The 13,409-nt window shown below is 38.4% G+C and overlaps 2 protein-coding genes across 9 annotated transcripts in view; one reads left to right on the top strand and one right to left on the bottom strand.

Moving 5' to 3' along the window:
- Nucleotides 1-4,400, top strand: part of clcc1 (chloride channel CLIC-like 1) — a 56,484-nt gene extending 52,084 nt beyond the window's left edge. For 3 of the 4 annotated variants that reach the window (XM_068037598.1, XM_068037596.1, XM_068037593.1), the window contains one exon: nt 343-4,400. In XM_068037598.1, the coding sequence (XP_067893699.1) occupies nt 343-384 (42 nt within the window). In that variant the 3' untranslated portion in view covers nt 385-4,400. Of the gene's footprint in view, nt 1-2; nt 55-342 lie in introns of all 4 variants that reach the window. The other variant, XM_068037595.1, reaches the window with a different exon arrangement.
- Nucleotides 4,401-5,530: 1,130 nt separating this feature from the next.
- gpsm2 (G protein signaling modulator 2) overlaps nt 5,531-13,409 on the bottom strand; it is a 96,692-nt gene continuing 88,813 nt past the window's right edge. For all 5 annotated transcript variants that reach the window (XM_068037588.1, XM_068037591.1, XM_068037592.1 and 2 more), the window contains one exon: nt 5,531-8,089. In XM_068037588.1, coding sequence (XP_067893689.1) covers nt 7,913-8,089 — 177 coding nt within the window. In that variant the 3' untranslated portion in view covers nt 5,531-7,912. The remainder of the gene's footprint in view (nt 8,090-13,409) is intronic.

The following is a 13,409-nucleotide window of genomic DNA, read 5'->3' as shown; positions in this document are numbered from 1 at the left end:
AGATTTAAACGAGTAATTTGTCACTAATATGATGGAATTTATAAATTTAAAATCGTAAGTTCAGTCTAACTTTGTCTCAAATATTGTGATACATAAGAGTTTAAAGCCATAATTAAATGTGTAAATGTGCTCTGGGAAAATTTCCTAATGTATGTAATGAATTTCTTGTGTTAATTTCCCTGTATCTCACCAAAGTTACTCATATTCTCAACATTGTTCATATTGTATGTGAATGGAGTAATATCAGTTCTATGATTATTAAACATGAACAAAATAAGTGAAATAATGTAGATTTTTTTTTTTAACTTTGTGTTGAATAATTAATGGTTGTCTCTTCCATAGGCTTTCAGTAATCCAGAATCTGGAGAGAACCAAAGAACATGAAGATTTCTGTTGAAGAAACTAATGTTAGTTGTATCTTGCAACAAATGCTAGTTATTGAAATTTCAGCCAATGATCTCAAGTATCTTTCATAATGAAGTGTAATTCGTTTCTTTCATATATCAACATGTTTATGGTAACATTTGAAGTAACACAATTGTATTGCTAATGAACTTTTAAAATTTAGGTGGACAAATAGCAATCCTCCTGTATTCACATTCATCTAGTGAACAAAGCTTCAGACTGAACATAAAGTAAAACCAGTTATCAGAAAAAAATGCAACATGTTTCCTTGAAAAGTTTTACATCCTCAATCTTCCAATTTAATTTTAATCTATAGTTTTAGATACAAACATCATGTCTTATAAAAAAAACAAAGTTGCATGTATGAACAGAACCAAATTCAATTAAGACCACATAATTATGATCACAATACAGCATTTTTTCAATTGAATTCTTTGTTTATATCTAGAGTGAAACCAACATTTGCTGGTTAGGTCCAATTTCCATTTTTTAGCACCAGGCTAGAATGATGGTTATCAACTTTAGGAAATTCTATAGCTGGCACAAACTTATGGCTCCAGTGCAAAGCTTGGGCTACAATCATCTTCAGCCCACAGTTCTGGGACTGAATGCTATTGCACGAGTTTCAGAAGTCCTGTATTAGTGCTGATTTATCACTTATCTGTATACATTCAGTACTGTCATGCAGTTACTTCACTGCAAATTTTTTTAAACTAGGAAACACAAGAAATATGTATAACTTGGCCATCCTCTTGGTACACTGTAATGATGCTGTTGTAAATGTTTTACTAAGGTCGATCTGAAATGTATTAGCAAAATTAAGTAAACCTGAAAGTCATTAAAACCAACTGAAAACAGGGACATCTGTCTGTTATGAAGACCTTGGTGCATGAATCTACATTGTCGGGTCAGTGGCTTAAGGTAGCTGTATCATTTGTGATGTACAGTCATTTGTCAGGGCTGTTTGCAGTAGTATTTAGAGTGCATCTTGCCACCTTTGTCTATGCAATAATCAAAACATTTATATGCATATGTAACAGTTTAGGTTTAATGCCTGTTTCACTTTCCTGTTAATTTGAACAGATGCTTTTTAAAACGGAAGTATCAACATCAGAGAACTAACGAGTTAGTGAGGTTGTATTAGTGGACAGCTGAAATGACAAAGGTCCAAAATCCGGCACCCTAAGGACCGAGGACTGTGCCGGATTTCAGATTTTGGACGATAAAATCAGGTAGTCTATCCTAGGCCAAATTTAATTAATGAGATACATGAAATAAAGTATGAAAAAGAATAAATAATGTATATGTAAAGTTTGGAGAAAGAATAAATACTAAGTTTTTGTACTCATCAAATATTCTTCTTAATCTAGAAGAGGTCTTAGTTTTAGAATAAGGGGTAGCAGATTTAAAACAGAGATGAGAAATTACATGTCTCAAAGGGTTGCGAGTCTGTGGAATTCACTACCCCAGAATGCAGTGGATGCTGGGACATTGAGTAAATTTAAGGACGAGATAGACAGATTTTTACTTAATAATGGGTTGAAAGGTTATGGAGAACAGGCAGGAAAGTGGAGTTGAGGCTGAGATGAGATCAGCCATGATCGTATTGAATGGCGGAGCAGGCTCGAATGCTCCTAGTTCTTATCTGCTTCTAAAGTAGGATGCACAACAATGGATACTACATCTGGCTGAAGGGAGAGCTTGAGGGAAAGGGCTCAGCTAGGATGTCTGGGATTCATGATGGGCCAGCAATAGGATTTTCCAGTGTGGAAATTGAAGTTGAAGTCAGATCAATAGCACTGTTGGGATGCCTTGTTAAAGAAACTAGCTAATTTCATTTGCTTCATGAACTTAGGCTTCTCTTTGATTAGTTTTTCTTGAGTCTTGTAAACCTGCATTATCTCTTGCTCTGTTATGAAGCTGTGTTGCTCTAGGACATTAATTAAATCTTCACACTTATTTATACATTTGTCTATGGACACTTTCTCTACTTGATCACCAGTGTCATCATAGTCATCCTTAACTGTTTTTATCTTTCTTCTCTGGATGTAAAACCATTTCCACAATTTCAAAATCTGTAAGTGTGTGAACGGGAGCATCATTGTCTATGTTCATAACTTTGTCATTATTTTGTTCATCCAACGATTGCACAGCTTGAGAAGACTACCCTTTTGCATACTCTTAACGGTTCTGAAATCGTTTTCTTCTTATTGGACACACGAAATCCTTAAGATTCAGCATCAGTATCAAACATAGCTGGCGGCCACAGGTTGTGTCAAGCATTGGACATGATGTCTTTAGTCACTTGGTTCCACGTATGCGCAGCAGCCCAGATGGCGTCCTTCACTGAAAATTCTTTTTGGAACCCTTCTATCTCCAATCCTCGGTTCACAGCACTAAACATATGCCTCATAAATCTGTCTTTATACTTACAGTTCATGAACTTTAAAATTCCTTAGTCCACTGGCTGTATCAATGATGTTACTTTGGGGGTTAATACATGCCAAACACATTGTCTTTCACAAGAAGGTCAGCATCAGGATGTGCTGAGCAATTGTCAAGCAACAACAATATCCTACACTTTTCATCAAGCCCAACTGACTTACAATGAGCGCAAGCCTCGGGACCAAGGTGTTTCTGAAACCAGTCCAAACAAATTTGCCTGGTTATCTATACTGTCTCATCAGCATAACAATGAACTGGAAATATTCTTACCCCCTTGAAACATCTTGGATGCTTTTTTTTCCCCAATACACAGCTTACACTTAAGTGTCCCAACTGCATTAACGCAACAAGCCTATCTTTTGCGTCCTTTACACATGTTGGAGCCATCCTATCAGCTGTTAAAGTTTTCCTTGGTATGTAATGTGAATATAGGGATGTTTCATCAGTATTATAGATTCATTTCAGCAGAAAGGTTTACATCAGTAATTAACTTGGTGAGCTTATCTATGTAATTTTCAGCTGCCTCATGATCTGCTGAGGCTTTATCTCCACACACTTTCAATTTCCTTATTCAATTATGCCTTTTAAATTTGGTTAACCAACCTGCTCATCACGGAAAATCTTAGCTTGCTTAATCAACATCTGCTCAGTCAATGACATCCTCTCACTCCTCTGTCGCATCCACTCCATCACTGTCTGACTCATCGCTTTTAGGTTTATGCAGTTTTTCATTTATTCAGTTCTTTCTTAACGTCACTTTCAGCGTAAAAACTTCATGATCTGGTCTTTGTTTCGGTAAATCATAAATGGTAGAGGTACCCACTCCATGCTGCTCACTCAGCTTTCACACTGACACACCTCTAGCTAACTTCTGCAGTAGTTCCACTTTCTTAGTTATAGACAATAAATTATGCTTCCTATTTGCAGTGCTACAAATGAGATTATCTGCTGGCTTTTTTGACATGATTGCAATGGCAAAAAATACAGGAAACCCCAGGTTGGACAGGGTCGACTCTGAGCATGGCAACTAGTACTAGCGCCTAGCCGAATTGTCCCAGTATTTCAACAATAAGTCCGAATGTCATTTCACTGAATATCAAGTGGAATATTTTCAAAAATGTCCAGATTTTGGACAGTCAGATTTTGGACATCCAACCTGTAGTGAATTCTCTTGGGTTAGTGGCAATTAGAAGAGAAATATAATTGGACACATCCAATTTCTGTATCTCCAAGTTTCTATGCCGTATCATTACAACTAATTTTTGAACAAGTATTTTTTAAATCAAGATGAGGAAAAATTTTCATGGCTAACTATTTAAAATTGTTTATGGTGGTGGCAGTTCTAACAAAATACTATATTTGTGTGAAATTTAGATTTTTAAACTTGAATAGCATAAGACTTATGTCATAGCATCTTAGAACTACTTAGATAAAACAGAAAAACAAATTTCAAGGTGAAAGTGGATTCAGATAGTTTAGTCATTATCATTTTTGTTCATACTATAACAGAGTGTGGAATATTAAAGCTTTTATGTCTGTTTTCCAGTTGATGCAACTAGCTTGTTTTCTACTTGTATTCATTTCCAAAGTTGCCACAGTAAAGACTACCAAATTCTTAATGCAAAAACATGTATCTTTAAATAAATGATTATTAAGGAATCCTGTAGAAAGGAAGATCTGGAATTTGTAAAAATGACCTAGTTTTAGCATGTTCACAACATTAAACTTTTAATAGAAGCATATGATATAGAAGGAGGCAATTTGTTTTCCCTTCAAGTAGTTATCCAATTCCCTTTTGAAAGTTACTGTTGAATCTGTTACCACCATCCCTTCAGATAGTGCATTCCAAATTACCTTAAATCTGTATTCTCTAGGTAGCCACCCTTCTGTCAAAACCCTTTATGATTTTGAACACCTAAGAACAACCTCAGCTTCTCCAGTGTCTCCACCTAACTGAAGTCCCTCATTGTTGGTACCATGCCAGTAAACCTCTTCTGCACCCTCTCCAAGGCCTTGGCATCCTTCCTGGACACACTACAGCTGGGGCCTAACCAGTGCTTTACAGAAGGTTTAGCATAACTTCCTTGCTTTTGTACTCTATTCCTCTATTAATAAATCAAAGGATCCCGTGCTTTTTTTTTTAAAAACAGCCTTCTCAACTTGTCCTACCACTTCCAAAGATTTGTACAAGTACATCCCCAGGTGTCTGTGTTCCTGCACCCCCTTTAAAATAGTGTCACCACATTCTTGATACCAAAATGTAGTTCTGCACGCACCATCTCTCAATGGTAAATCACAAATATACAAATTATATTGAAATCTTCAATTCAGACTATTTTCTTCCGGCAAAGTGAAGCACATTGGGATGTTTTTCTATGTTAAAAGTGATAAAGTACACAAAACAACTTGCATTTGAGATCAGCTTATTTAAATAACTTGTAAGTGCCCCTGCACGCATAGACCCAGGTGCAGGTACTATTGTACTTGATCAGAATATTTACCAAACCAGCTGCTCTCATTTAAAAGGATGTAGCCACTGGAAAAGTGAACATGCTACTCCATTGCATAAAAATCAGGTTGCCCTTTTTGGCATTGTCACATACTTTTCCTAGAAGTAAGCAGTGCTTAGTATCTGACAGAGGGTGGCATCCAGGCTCAACATGCAAGACACCAGAACAGATGCAGAAGACAGTATACTTTAATACAGCAAGGTAAGATTACAACAGTTCCTTAAACTATTGCTTGATTGGAGAGAATCAGCTTTTACAGGCCAAAAGGTGGAATAGTGTTAAGATGCAAGTCATGCTGCAGGAAGCACTGGCCAGAAGAGTGGTGACGGACACCTTGTGCTTAAGAGTAGCATGGATAGAGTTGGCAGAAAGATTCAATAGAATTTTACTTAGCCAGATGGCATGACCACATTGAAATGAACTGGAATAAGCCTGGGTTTTCCACTGCTTTGCACATCAACCCACATTTCCATTCATTCATTTTAATGGATGGAAAATGATGATCTGGCAGGTGCAGACACAAGAAATAAAATCATAGAATGGTTACAGCACATAACAATTAGCCTCTCATGTCTGTACCAAGTCTCCGCAAGAGTAAATCAGCTACTTATCCAATTCCCTTTTGAAAGTCACGACTGAAGCTGCCTCCACCACTCTCAGGCAGTACATTTCAGATTCTATCCACTCACTGCATGAAAAGTTTTTCATGTCACCTTTGCTTTAGCTATTCATCATTGTCCTCTGGTTCTTGACCATTTTGGCCAATGGGGACAGTTTCTCTCTACACTATCCAGACCCCTCATAATTTTGTGCACCTCTATCAAATTTCCCCTCAAGCTTCTCTTTTCAAAGAACAGCCCCAGTTTCTCCAATCTATCTACATAACTGAAGTTCTTCATCCCTGTAACCATTCTCATGATTTTTTTCTGCGCCCTCTTTATAGCCTTCACAGCCTTCCTAAACTGTGGTGCCCAGAACTGGACTCCAGGCGAGTCTGAACCAGTGTTTTATAAAGATACATTACAACTTCCTGTTTTAGATTCTATGCCTCCATAAAACCCAGGATCCCATCTGCCCCCTTTGAAATCCTGGTCCTAGTTTATACTTTCTATACACTGTCCCAAATGTTCTATTAAAAGATGCACAATCAATATAGGTTGAACATTGTGTGCAATAGCATTTCATATTTGGGTTATTGAAAATATTCTAATTGGCCAGTGCTTTAGCAGATTAAGTATTCTTATTCTGGAGGCAGCATGCTTTTATGTTACATCTGTAATAATTCTTCAGTGAGGACATGATTCCACACTACATCATTGCAAACAAAAAAAAGCACACAAGCAACATTTAATATTTGCACTGAAAGACAATAATGATCAACACTAAGAAAAATTAACCTATACTCCTTGCCAACCCAAAAATATAAAAATGTAATAAAGTACCACATTCTACCATTATTCAGTGTTTTATCTTGACTAATAATGAATGGAATGCATCATTCTTTTTGCTGTGGAAGGATGATATATATTTTCAAACCGAGCTGCCTGGAATCCTTTTTTTAAAAAAAAGAAACTATAAAAATGCCCCTCTCTCTCACTTCAGTAGTTTGACAAAACAGACATTACCTCAATTGTGACATGATTGAGGAATACTTTTGTTTATTCCCTTACAAATGTACTATAAAAATTATATACACCTTTTTACCTAACTGAAAGCAGCATAGAACAAATGACGGAGAAGATAGATTTGGAGCTTTAAAGTGAAAACTAAAAACTGATCCTAACCACATCATCTAAAAATTGTTAAGTTATAAATGCTCAGTACTGGATTTGCGATCAAGAACTAAAATAATTTCTTACAGCAGCAGTTACAAAAAAAGCTGCAAATTATATGCAGTTTGAAGACCTCTTCATTAAACTGCAAGAAAGAAAATAAGGTCAAGATTGGTAGTGGAATACATTAATAAGGCTAGAAATATTTTTGTACATCAGAAAATAGTTCTGTTATAAATACCAATGATTTCCTATAGCAAATATATGTCAAAAATTAGTTTAAACTAAAAGCCTAAAATGGGTAGTGCTCAATTTTCTAATTGCTGTTTAAAAATAAAAATGAAGGCGGTTGCAATTTTCTGCTAATAGAACTCTATAAACATTTGGTAAGAATGAATTTAGAATCAATGTTTGTTGATCTAACATGAAAAAACAGGATGATCCTTTTACTGTTATGATCATCAAATCAGTGATAGTTTTCAATTTAAAAAACATAGACGACTGGCATATCCTTTGACCAGTTTATATACGAATTGGTAGTTATTAGTCCCATTTTACTACCTTTTCAAATCATTCAACTGCCTGTAAAATGTAGAACAGAACAATGAAAATAAAACTTCGAGCAACATACACTTGTGGACAATAGAACCTCAGAAGACAAGATTGCAGGTTGCCAACAGTCCAAAGTGCAATGTGAATTTTAGCAAGTCCCAGCCATTGTTTTCAATTTCTCAGAAATAATTAGTTTTTTTTAATTATCAGTAAACATGTTCATTCAGTTTAATGGGAGAAGTCCCTCTTTTGTTCCTTCACATTTGAGGGAAGTGTGACACGCTGTTCATTCATCCGTTTGGCCTGAGATTGCAGGATCAAGCTAAAGAAATCTTCATCGGGAACAGTAATACACTTGTGTACAGGCTGTGGTGGTGCACATCTTTGGTCATCTAGCCTGGAGCCCTGAACAAAGTATATAAATCGATTAAAGATACTAAATGAATAACTTTCAAATGCTTTTGAAGACACTAAAAATTTAAGTCACTTACAATGAAGGATATAATAAATTAAGTCAACTCAAGTTTACCACAAAAGCAAAATACTGCAGCCGCTGGAAGTTGTGCTTCATTGGAACACTAGCAGGCAGGCCAAGGACAGAAAGGTCAGAATGGGAACATGGTAGAGAATTTTAAATGTCAAGCAACAGGAAATTCATGGTTAAGCTCGCAGACTGAACACATGTGGTCTGCAAAGCGGCCATCCAGTCTGGGTTTGGTCTCCCCAAATGTAGAGACCACATCGTGGGCAGCGAATGCACTATACTAAATTGAAAGTAGAAGTAAATCACTGCTTCACTTAGGAAGAGTGTTTGGGGCCTTGGATGCAAGCTTGAAAACAGCACCTCATCTTTTAACTGGGTAGTTTTTCAGTAGAAACTTTACTGAGAATTCCAGCAAACACAAACAAACAACAGAATCCTTTTTGAAGAAAATTTTTCTTTTTTTTCTCCCCCAGGGATTTTTCTCTCTCCTTAAGCCTGAAGATAAATGTAGATTTTCTGCTAAGAGAAACAGACAGCTTCTTCCTCCAGAGCATGTTTCACTGGACTCTAGTTCAGACCAGTCTTTATCCACAGATAAGTTACAGTACACGATGTGACATCTCTCTCTCCTGCTCTGACCTAGGAAACGGGTGCAGCTGCTGGCACACTGTGCTCAGTCTTAAAGGCACACTGTTTTAAACGGAGGAGAAAAACAGTTGTGACATTATTAAATGTCTGCGTTTTCTCAGTTCTGATGGAAGTTCACAGACCTGAAATGTTAACTTTCTCTCTCCAAAGATGCTGCCAGACTTGCTGAGTGTTTCCAGCTTTGTTTTTATTTCAGAATTCTACTATTTCACCTAAATGGTTAAAAACCCATAACTTGCATTTATAGCACAGCTCCATACTTTTGATAATTTTTTCTATTTGACTCTGTTTTAAAGAAACAAGCCCAATCTGTAAACGTTTGGTGGAAATCATGGGAAATCAATTTAAGTTGGCAATACAATGTGAAATTACATACAATTGCAACTACAAATCAAGGAGTGATGTCATAGGACAACAACTAGGTGACTAGTTGATTAAACTAAGAAATGTAGTGGTCTAATAAATTGCAAGTTTGGCAAGTTTTAAGTAGACTTAAGTTTTATTTCTGGTAAGTTTAGATAATAATCCAATAAATAGAGGTAAGGAAGGGCACCTCAGTCCCATCGAACGTATATCCTGTGCCATGTGGGAACTCCAGGACACATCTCATGTCCTGGACAATAAGATGTACAGGAAGTGTCAGCTGGAGGAGCTTGAGCAGTAGCAGGCATCACTGTGGTGCATCTGCGTAGATGAGAGCTACATAGGTAGAATGTTTGTGGAGGTGGTCACCTCGCAGCTTAAAGATATTCTGGCAGACAGAGAATGGGTGACCACAAGACAGTCAAGGAGGATCAAGCAGGAGTCCCCCGAGTGCATCTCCTTCTATAAATAGTTCTGAATACTGGTGAGAGCAATGGTTATTCTGGAGAATACAGCCAGAGTCAAGGCCACAGCACCATGGGTGGCTCAACTATGCAGCCCGAGTGGGGGAACATGGGGGAAGTCAGGAAAGCATTAGTAATTTTAATAGTTAAGGGAACAGACAGGCATGTTTCTGGCCAAAGACATGACTGTAGGATGGTAGGTTGTCTCGCAATGCCTGGGTCAAAGATTTCACAGTGTAGCTGCAGAACATTGAGAAGAGGAGGATGAACAGCCAGAGGGTCATGGTCCATATTGGTACCAATGATATAGGTTGGAAGAGGGATGATGTCCTGTAGGTAATTTTAAGGCACCAGGAGATAAAAAGTAGGGTCTCAAAAGCCAGTAATCTCTGGATTACTCAGTGCCATGCACGCACTGCAGAAATTGGAGGATAATGCAGCTGAATGCATGACTGGAGAAATGGTGCAGAGAGAAAGCTTTAGATTCCTGGGGCATTGGGAATGGTTCTGGGGGAAGTGGTTTGCACCTCAGCAGAGTTGGAACAATATCATGGTCAGGAGATTTGCTTGTGCCATTGGGGAGGAACTAGTTTCCCTCGCTTGACAGGAGAGTGGGGACCTGAGCATAGATTCAGAAGGGAGAGAAGCAAATCTAGTAATATAAGGCAGAAAATTAGTATGGAAGGTTGAGGAAACAAAAGCTAGAAAACAGAGAAAGGAGTCGTTCAGTGATTACTTAAATGCAAGCAGTCCAGTGAATAAGGCAGATGAGCTGAGGGCACAGATAGACACTGGAAGTATGACATAACTGTTAATGAAACATAGCTCAAAGGAGGCCAGGAATGACAGCTCAACATTGCTATTTTCAGCCAGAGAGGGGAATAAAAACAAAATCACAGCTGTGAGGTGGGATGATATGCCAGAAGGATCCTCAAATGTGGCCATACGGTTTAACTGAGAAACAAAAAAGGGGCAATCACAGAACTGGGAGTATACTATAGATCCCCAGTCAGAGGGAAAATAGGGAGAGCAAATATGTAGGCAAATTGCTGAGAGATGCAGAAACAATATAGCAGTAACAGTAGGGGATTTCAATTACCTTAATAGTATCTGGGATAAAAATCAGTGTAAAATGTAGAGGGCATTGTATTTTTAAAATGTATTCAGGAGAACTTTTTTCGCTAGTACACAGCAAGCCCAACAAGAAAAAGGGTAGTTCTGGACTTAGTTTTAAGGAATGAGGCTAGGCAGGTGGAAGGGGCATCAGTGGGAAAGATCATAGTTCAAATAAATTTAGAGTAGTTATGGGAAAAGCCGATTTTACTAAACTGATATGTGATTTGGCAGAAGTGGACTGGAAACTGCTGCTTGAAGGTAAATCAGTCAGAGGAGTGGGAGGTATTTAAAGAGAGGATAGAGAGTTGAGAACAAATGTTCTCACAAGGGAGGGTGGGACTCACAAAACCAAACCCCACCCCCTCCACCCCAGATCATCAAAAGAGCATTCGGAGTAAGATGAGCAAAAAAGGAAAGCATGTGTGAGATGCCAAGAGCTCAATATTGCAGAAAGCATAGGAGTATAGGAAGTGCAGGGTGAGATTAGAAAGTAAAATTGGAAAGCAAAAAGAGAGGGCATGAAAAAATATTGGCAAGGAAAACCAAAGATGTTTTATAAATCCATAAAGAGCAAGAGGATAACTAAGGAAAGAACAGGGCCAATTAGGGACCAAAATGGTAACATGAGTGTGCAGGTGCAAGGGGTGGGCATGGTTTTCAATGAATGCTTTGCACCTGTTTTCACAAAGCAAATATTGTAGTTAAGAAAGAGTGTGAAATATTGGATGGGCTAAGCAGTGAGGGAGGAAATATTAATGCTTTTTTGCATCCTTGAAAGTGGATAAAATCACCAGGCCCAGATTAAATGTATCCCAGGCTGTTAAAAAAACAAACAATGCAAAAATAGCAGAGGTTCTGACCATCATTTTTCAATACTCTCCAGTTACAGGTGTGGTGCCAGAGGATTGGAGGACAGCTAACATTGTCCCATAGTTTTAAATTGGAGGAAGGGATAGCCCATGTAATTACAGGTCAGTCGGCCTAACCTTGATGGTAGGCAAATTATTGGGGGGAAAAATCTGAGGCAGTATAAATAGTCATTTAAAAAGGCACAGATTAATCAAGGGCAGTCAGCATGAATTTAAGTGCAAGTTTTGTCTGACTAACCTGATTTAAACTTTTTTGAGGAGGCAACAAAAAGGGTTGATGAGGTTGCATGTTTGATGTAGTATGCATGGATTTTAGCAAGGCTTTTGACAAGGTCCTCACATGGCAGACTGTTCAGAAATTTAAAAGCTCATGGGATCCAAAGGAAAGTGCCAAGTTAAATCCAAAATTGGCTCAGTGATAGGAAGCAAAGGGTAATGGTCAACCGTTTTTTTTGTGACTGGAAGGCTGTTTCCAGTGGGATTCCACAGCGCTCTGTACTGGGAATCCCTTGCTGTTTGTGTATATCAATGATTTAGACTTAAATGTAGGGGACATGATTAAGAAGTTTTCAGATGATACGAAAATTGGCCATGCCAATGAGGAAAAAAGCTGTAGCCAGCAGGAAGATATCAATGGACTACTCAAGTGGGCAATAAGTGGCAAATGGAATTCAGTCTGGAGAAGTGAGAGAGAATGCATTCAGGGAGGGAAAATAAGCCAAGGGAATACACAATAAATGGTGGGTATTGAGAAGTGTAAAGGAACAAAGGATCCTTGGAGTGCAAAGCACAGATCCCTGAAAGTAGCAGGACAGGTAGATAAGGTGGTGAAGGCGGCATATGGGATACTTTCCTTTGTCGGTCGAGGCATAGAGTACAAGAGCAGGGAAGTTATGCTGAAACTGTATAAAGCACTTGCTATACCACAGCTACAGTACTGCGTACAATTCTGGTCATAGCTTTACAAGAGGGTTGTGATCTCACTTGACAGGATACAGAGAAGATTTTGAATGATGTTGCCAGGAGTGGAGAATTTTAAGCCATGAGGAATGGTTCAATGGGCTGTTGTTGTTTTTGTCGCAACAGTGGAGGCCAAGGGGAGATTTAATTGAGGTGTATAGAATGATGAGGGGCCGAGATAAAGTGGATAGGAAGGACCTATTTTTTAAGCAGAGAGTTAAATAACTGAAAACAGCATGGTTTTTTGAAGGGGAGGTCGTGTCTTACTAATTTGATTGAGTGTTTTGAGGAAGTGACGAAGATGATTGATGAAGGAAGGGCAGTGAATGTTATCTATATGGACTTTAGTAAAGCCTTTGACAAGGTCCCGCATGGCAGACTGGTACAAAAGGTGAAGTCACATGGGATGAGAGGTGAGCTGCCAAGATGGATACAGAACTGGCTCGGTCATAGAAGACTGAGGGTATCAGTGGATGGGTGTTTTTCTGAATGGAGGGATGTGACTAGTGGTGTTCCGCAGGGATCAGTGCTGGGACCTTTGCTGTTTGTAGTATATATAAATGATTTGGAGGAAAATGTAGCTGGTCTGATTAGTAAGTTTGCGGACGACACAAAGGTTGGTGGAGTTGCGGATAATGATGAGGATTGTCAGAGGATACAGATCGGTTGGAGACTTGGGCGGAGAAATGGCAGATGGAGTTTAATCCGGACAAATGTGAGGTAATACATTTTGGAAGGTCTAATGCAGGTATACAGTAAATGGCAGAACCCTTAGGAGTATTGACAGGCAGAGAGATCTGGGCGTACAGGTCCACAGGTCA

This window comes from Heterodontus francisci, chromosome 8 (assembly GCF_036365525.1).
Source record: "Heterodontus francisci isolate sHetFra1 chromosome 8, sHetFra1.hap1, whole genome shotgun sequence".
NCBI lineage: Eukaryota > Metazoa > Chordata > Chondrichthyes > Heterodontiformes > Heterodontidae > Heterodontus > Heterodontus francisci.
Note: the sequence above shows the minus strand (reverse complement) of the source record. Positions and strands in the feature narration are given on the sequence as shown.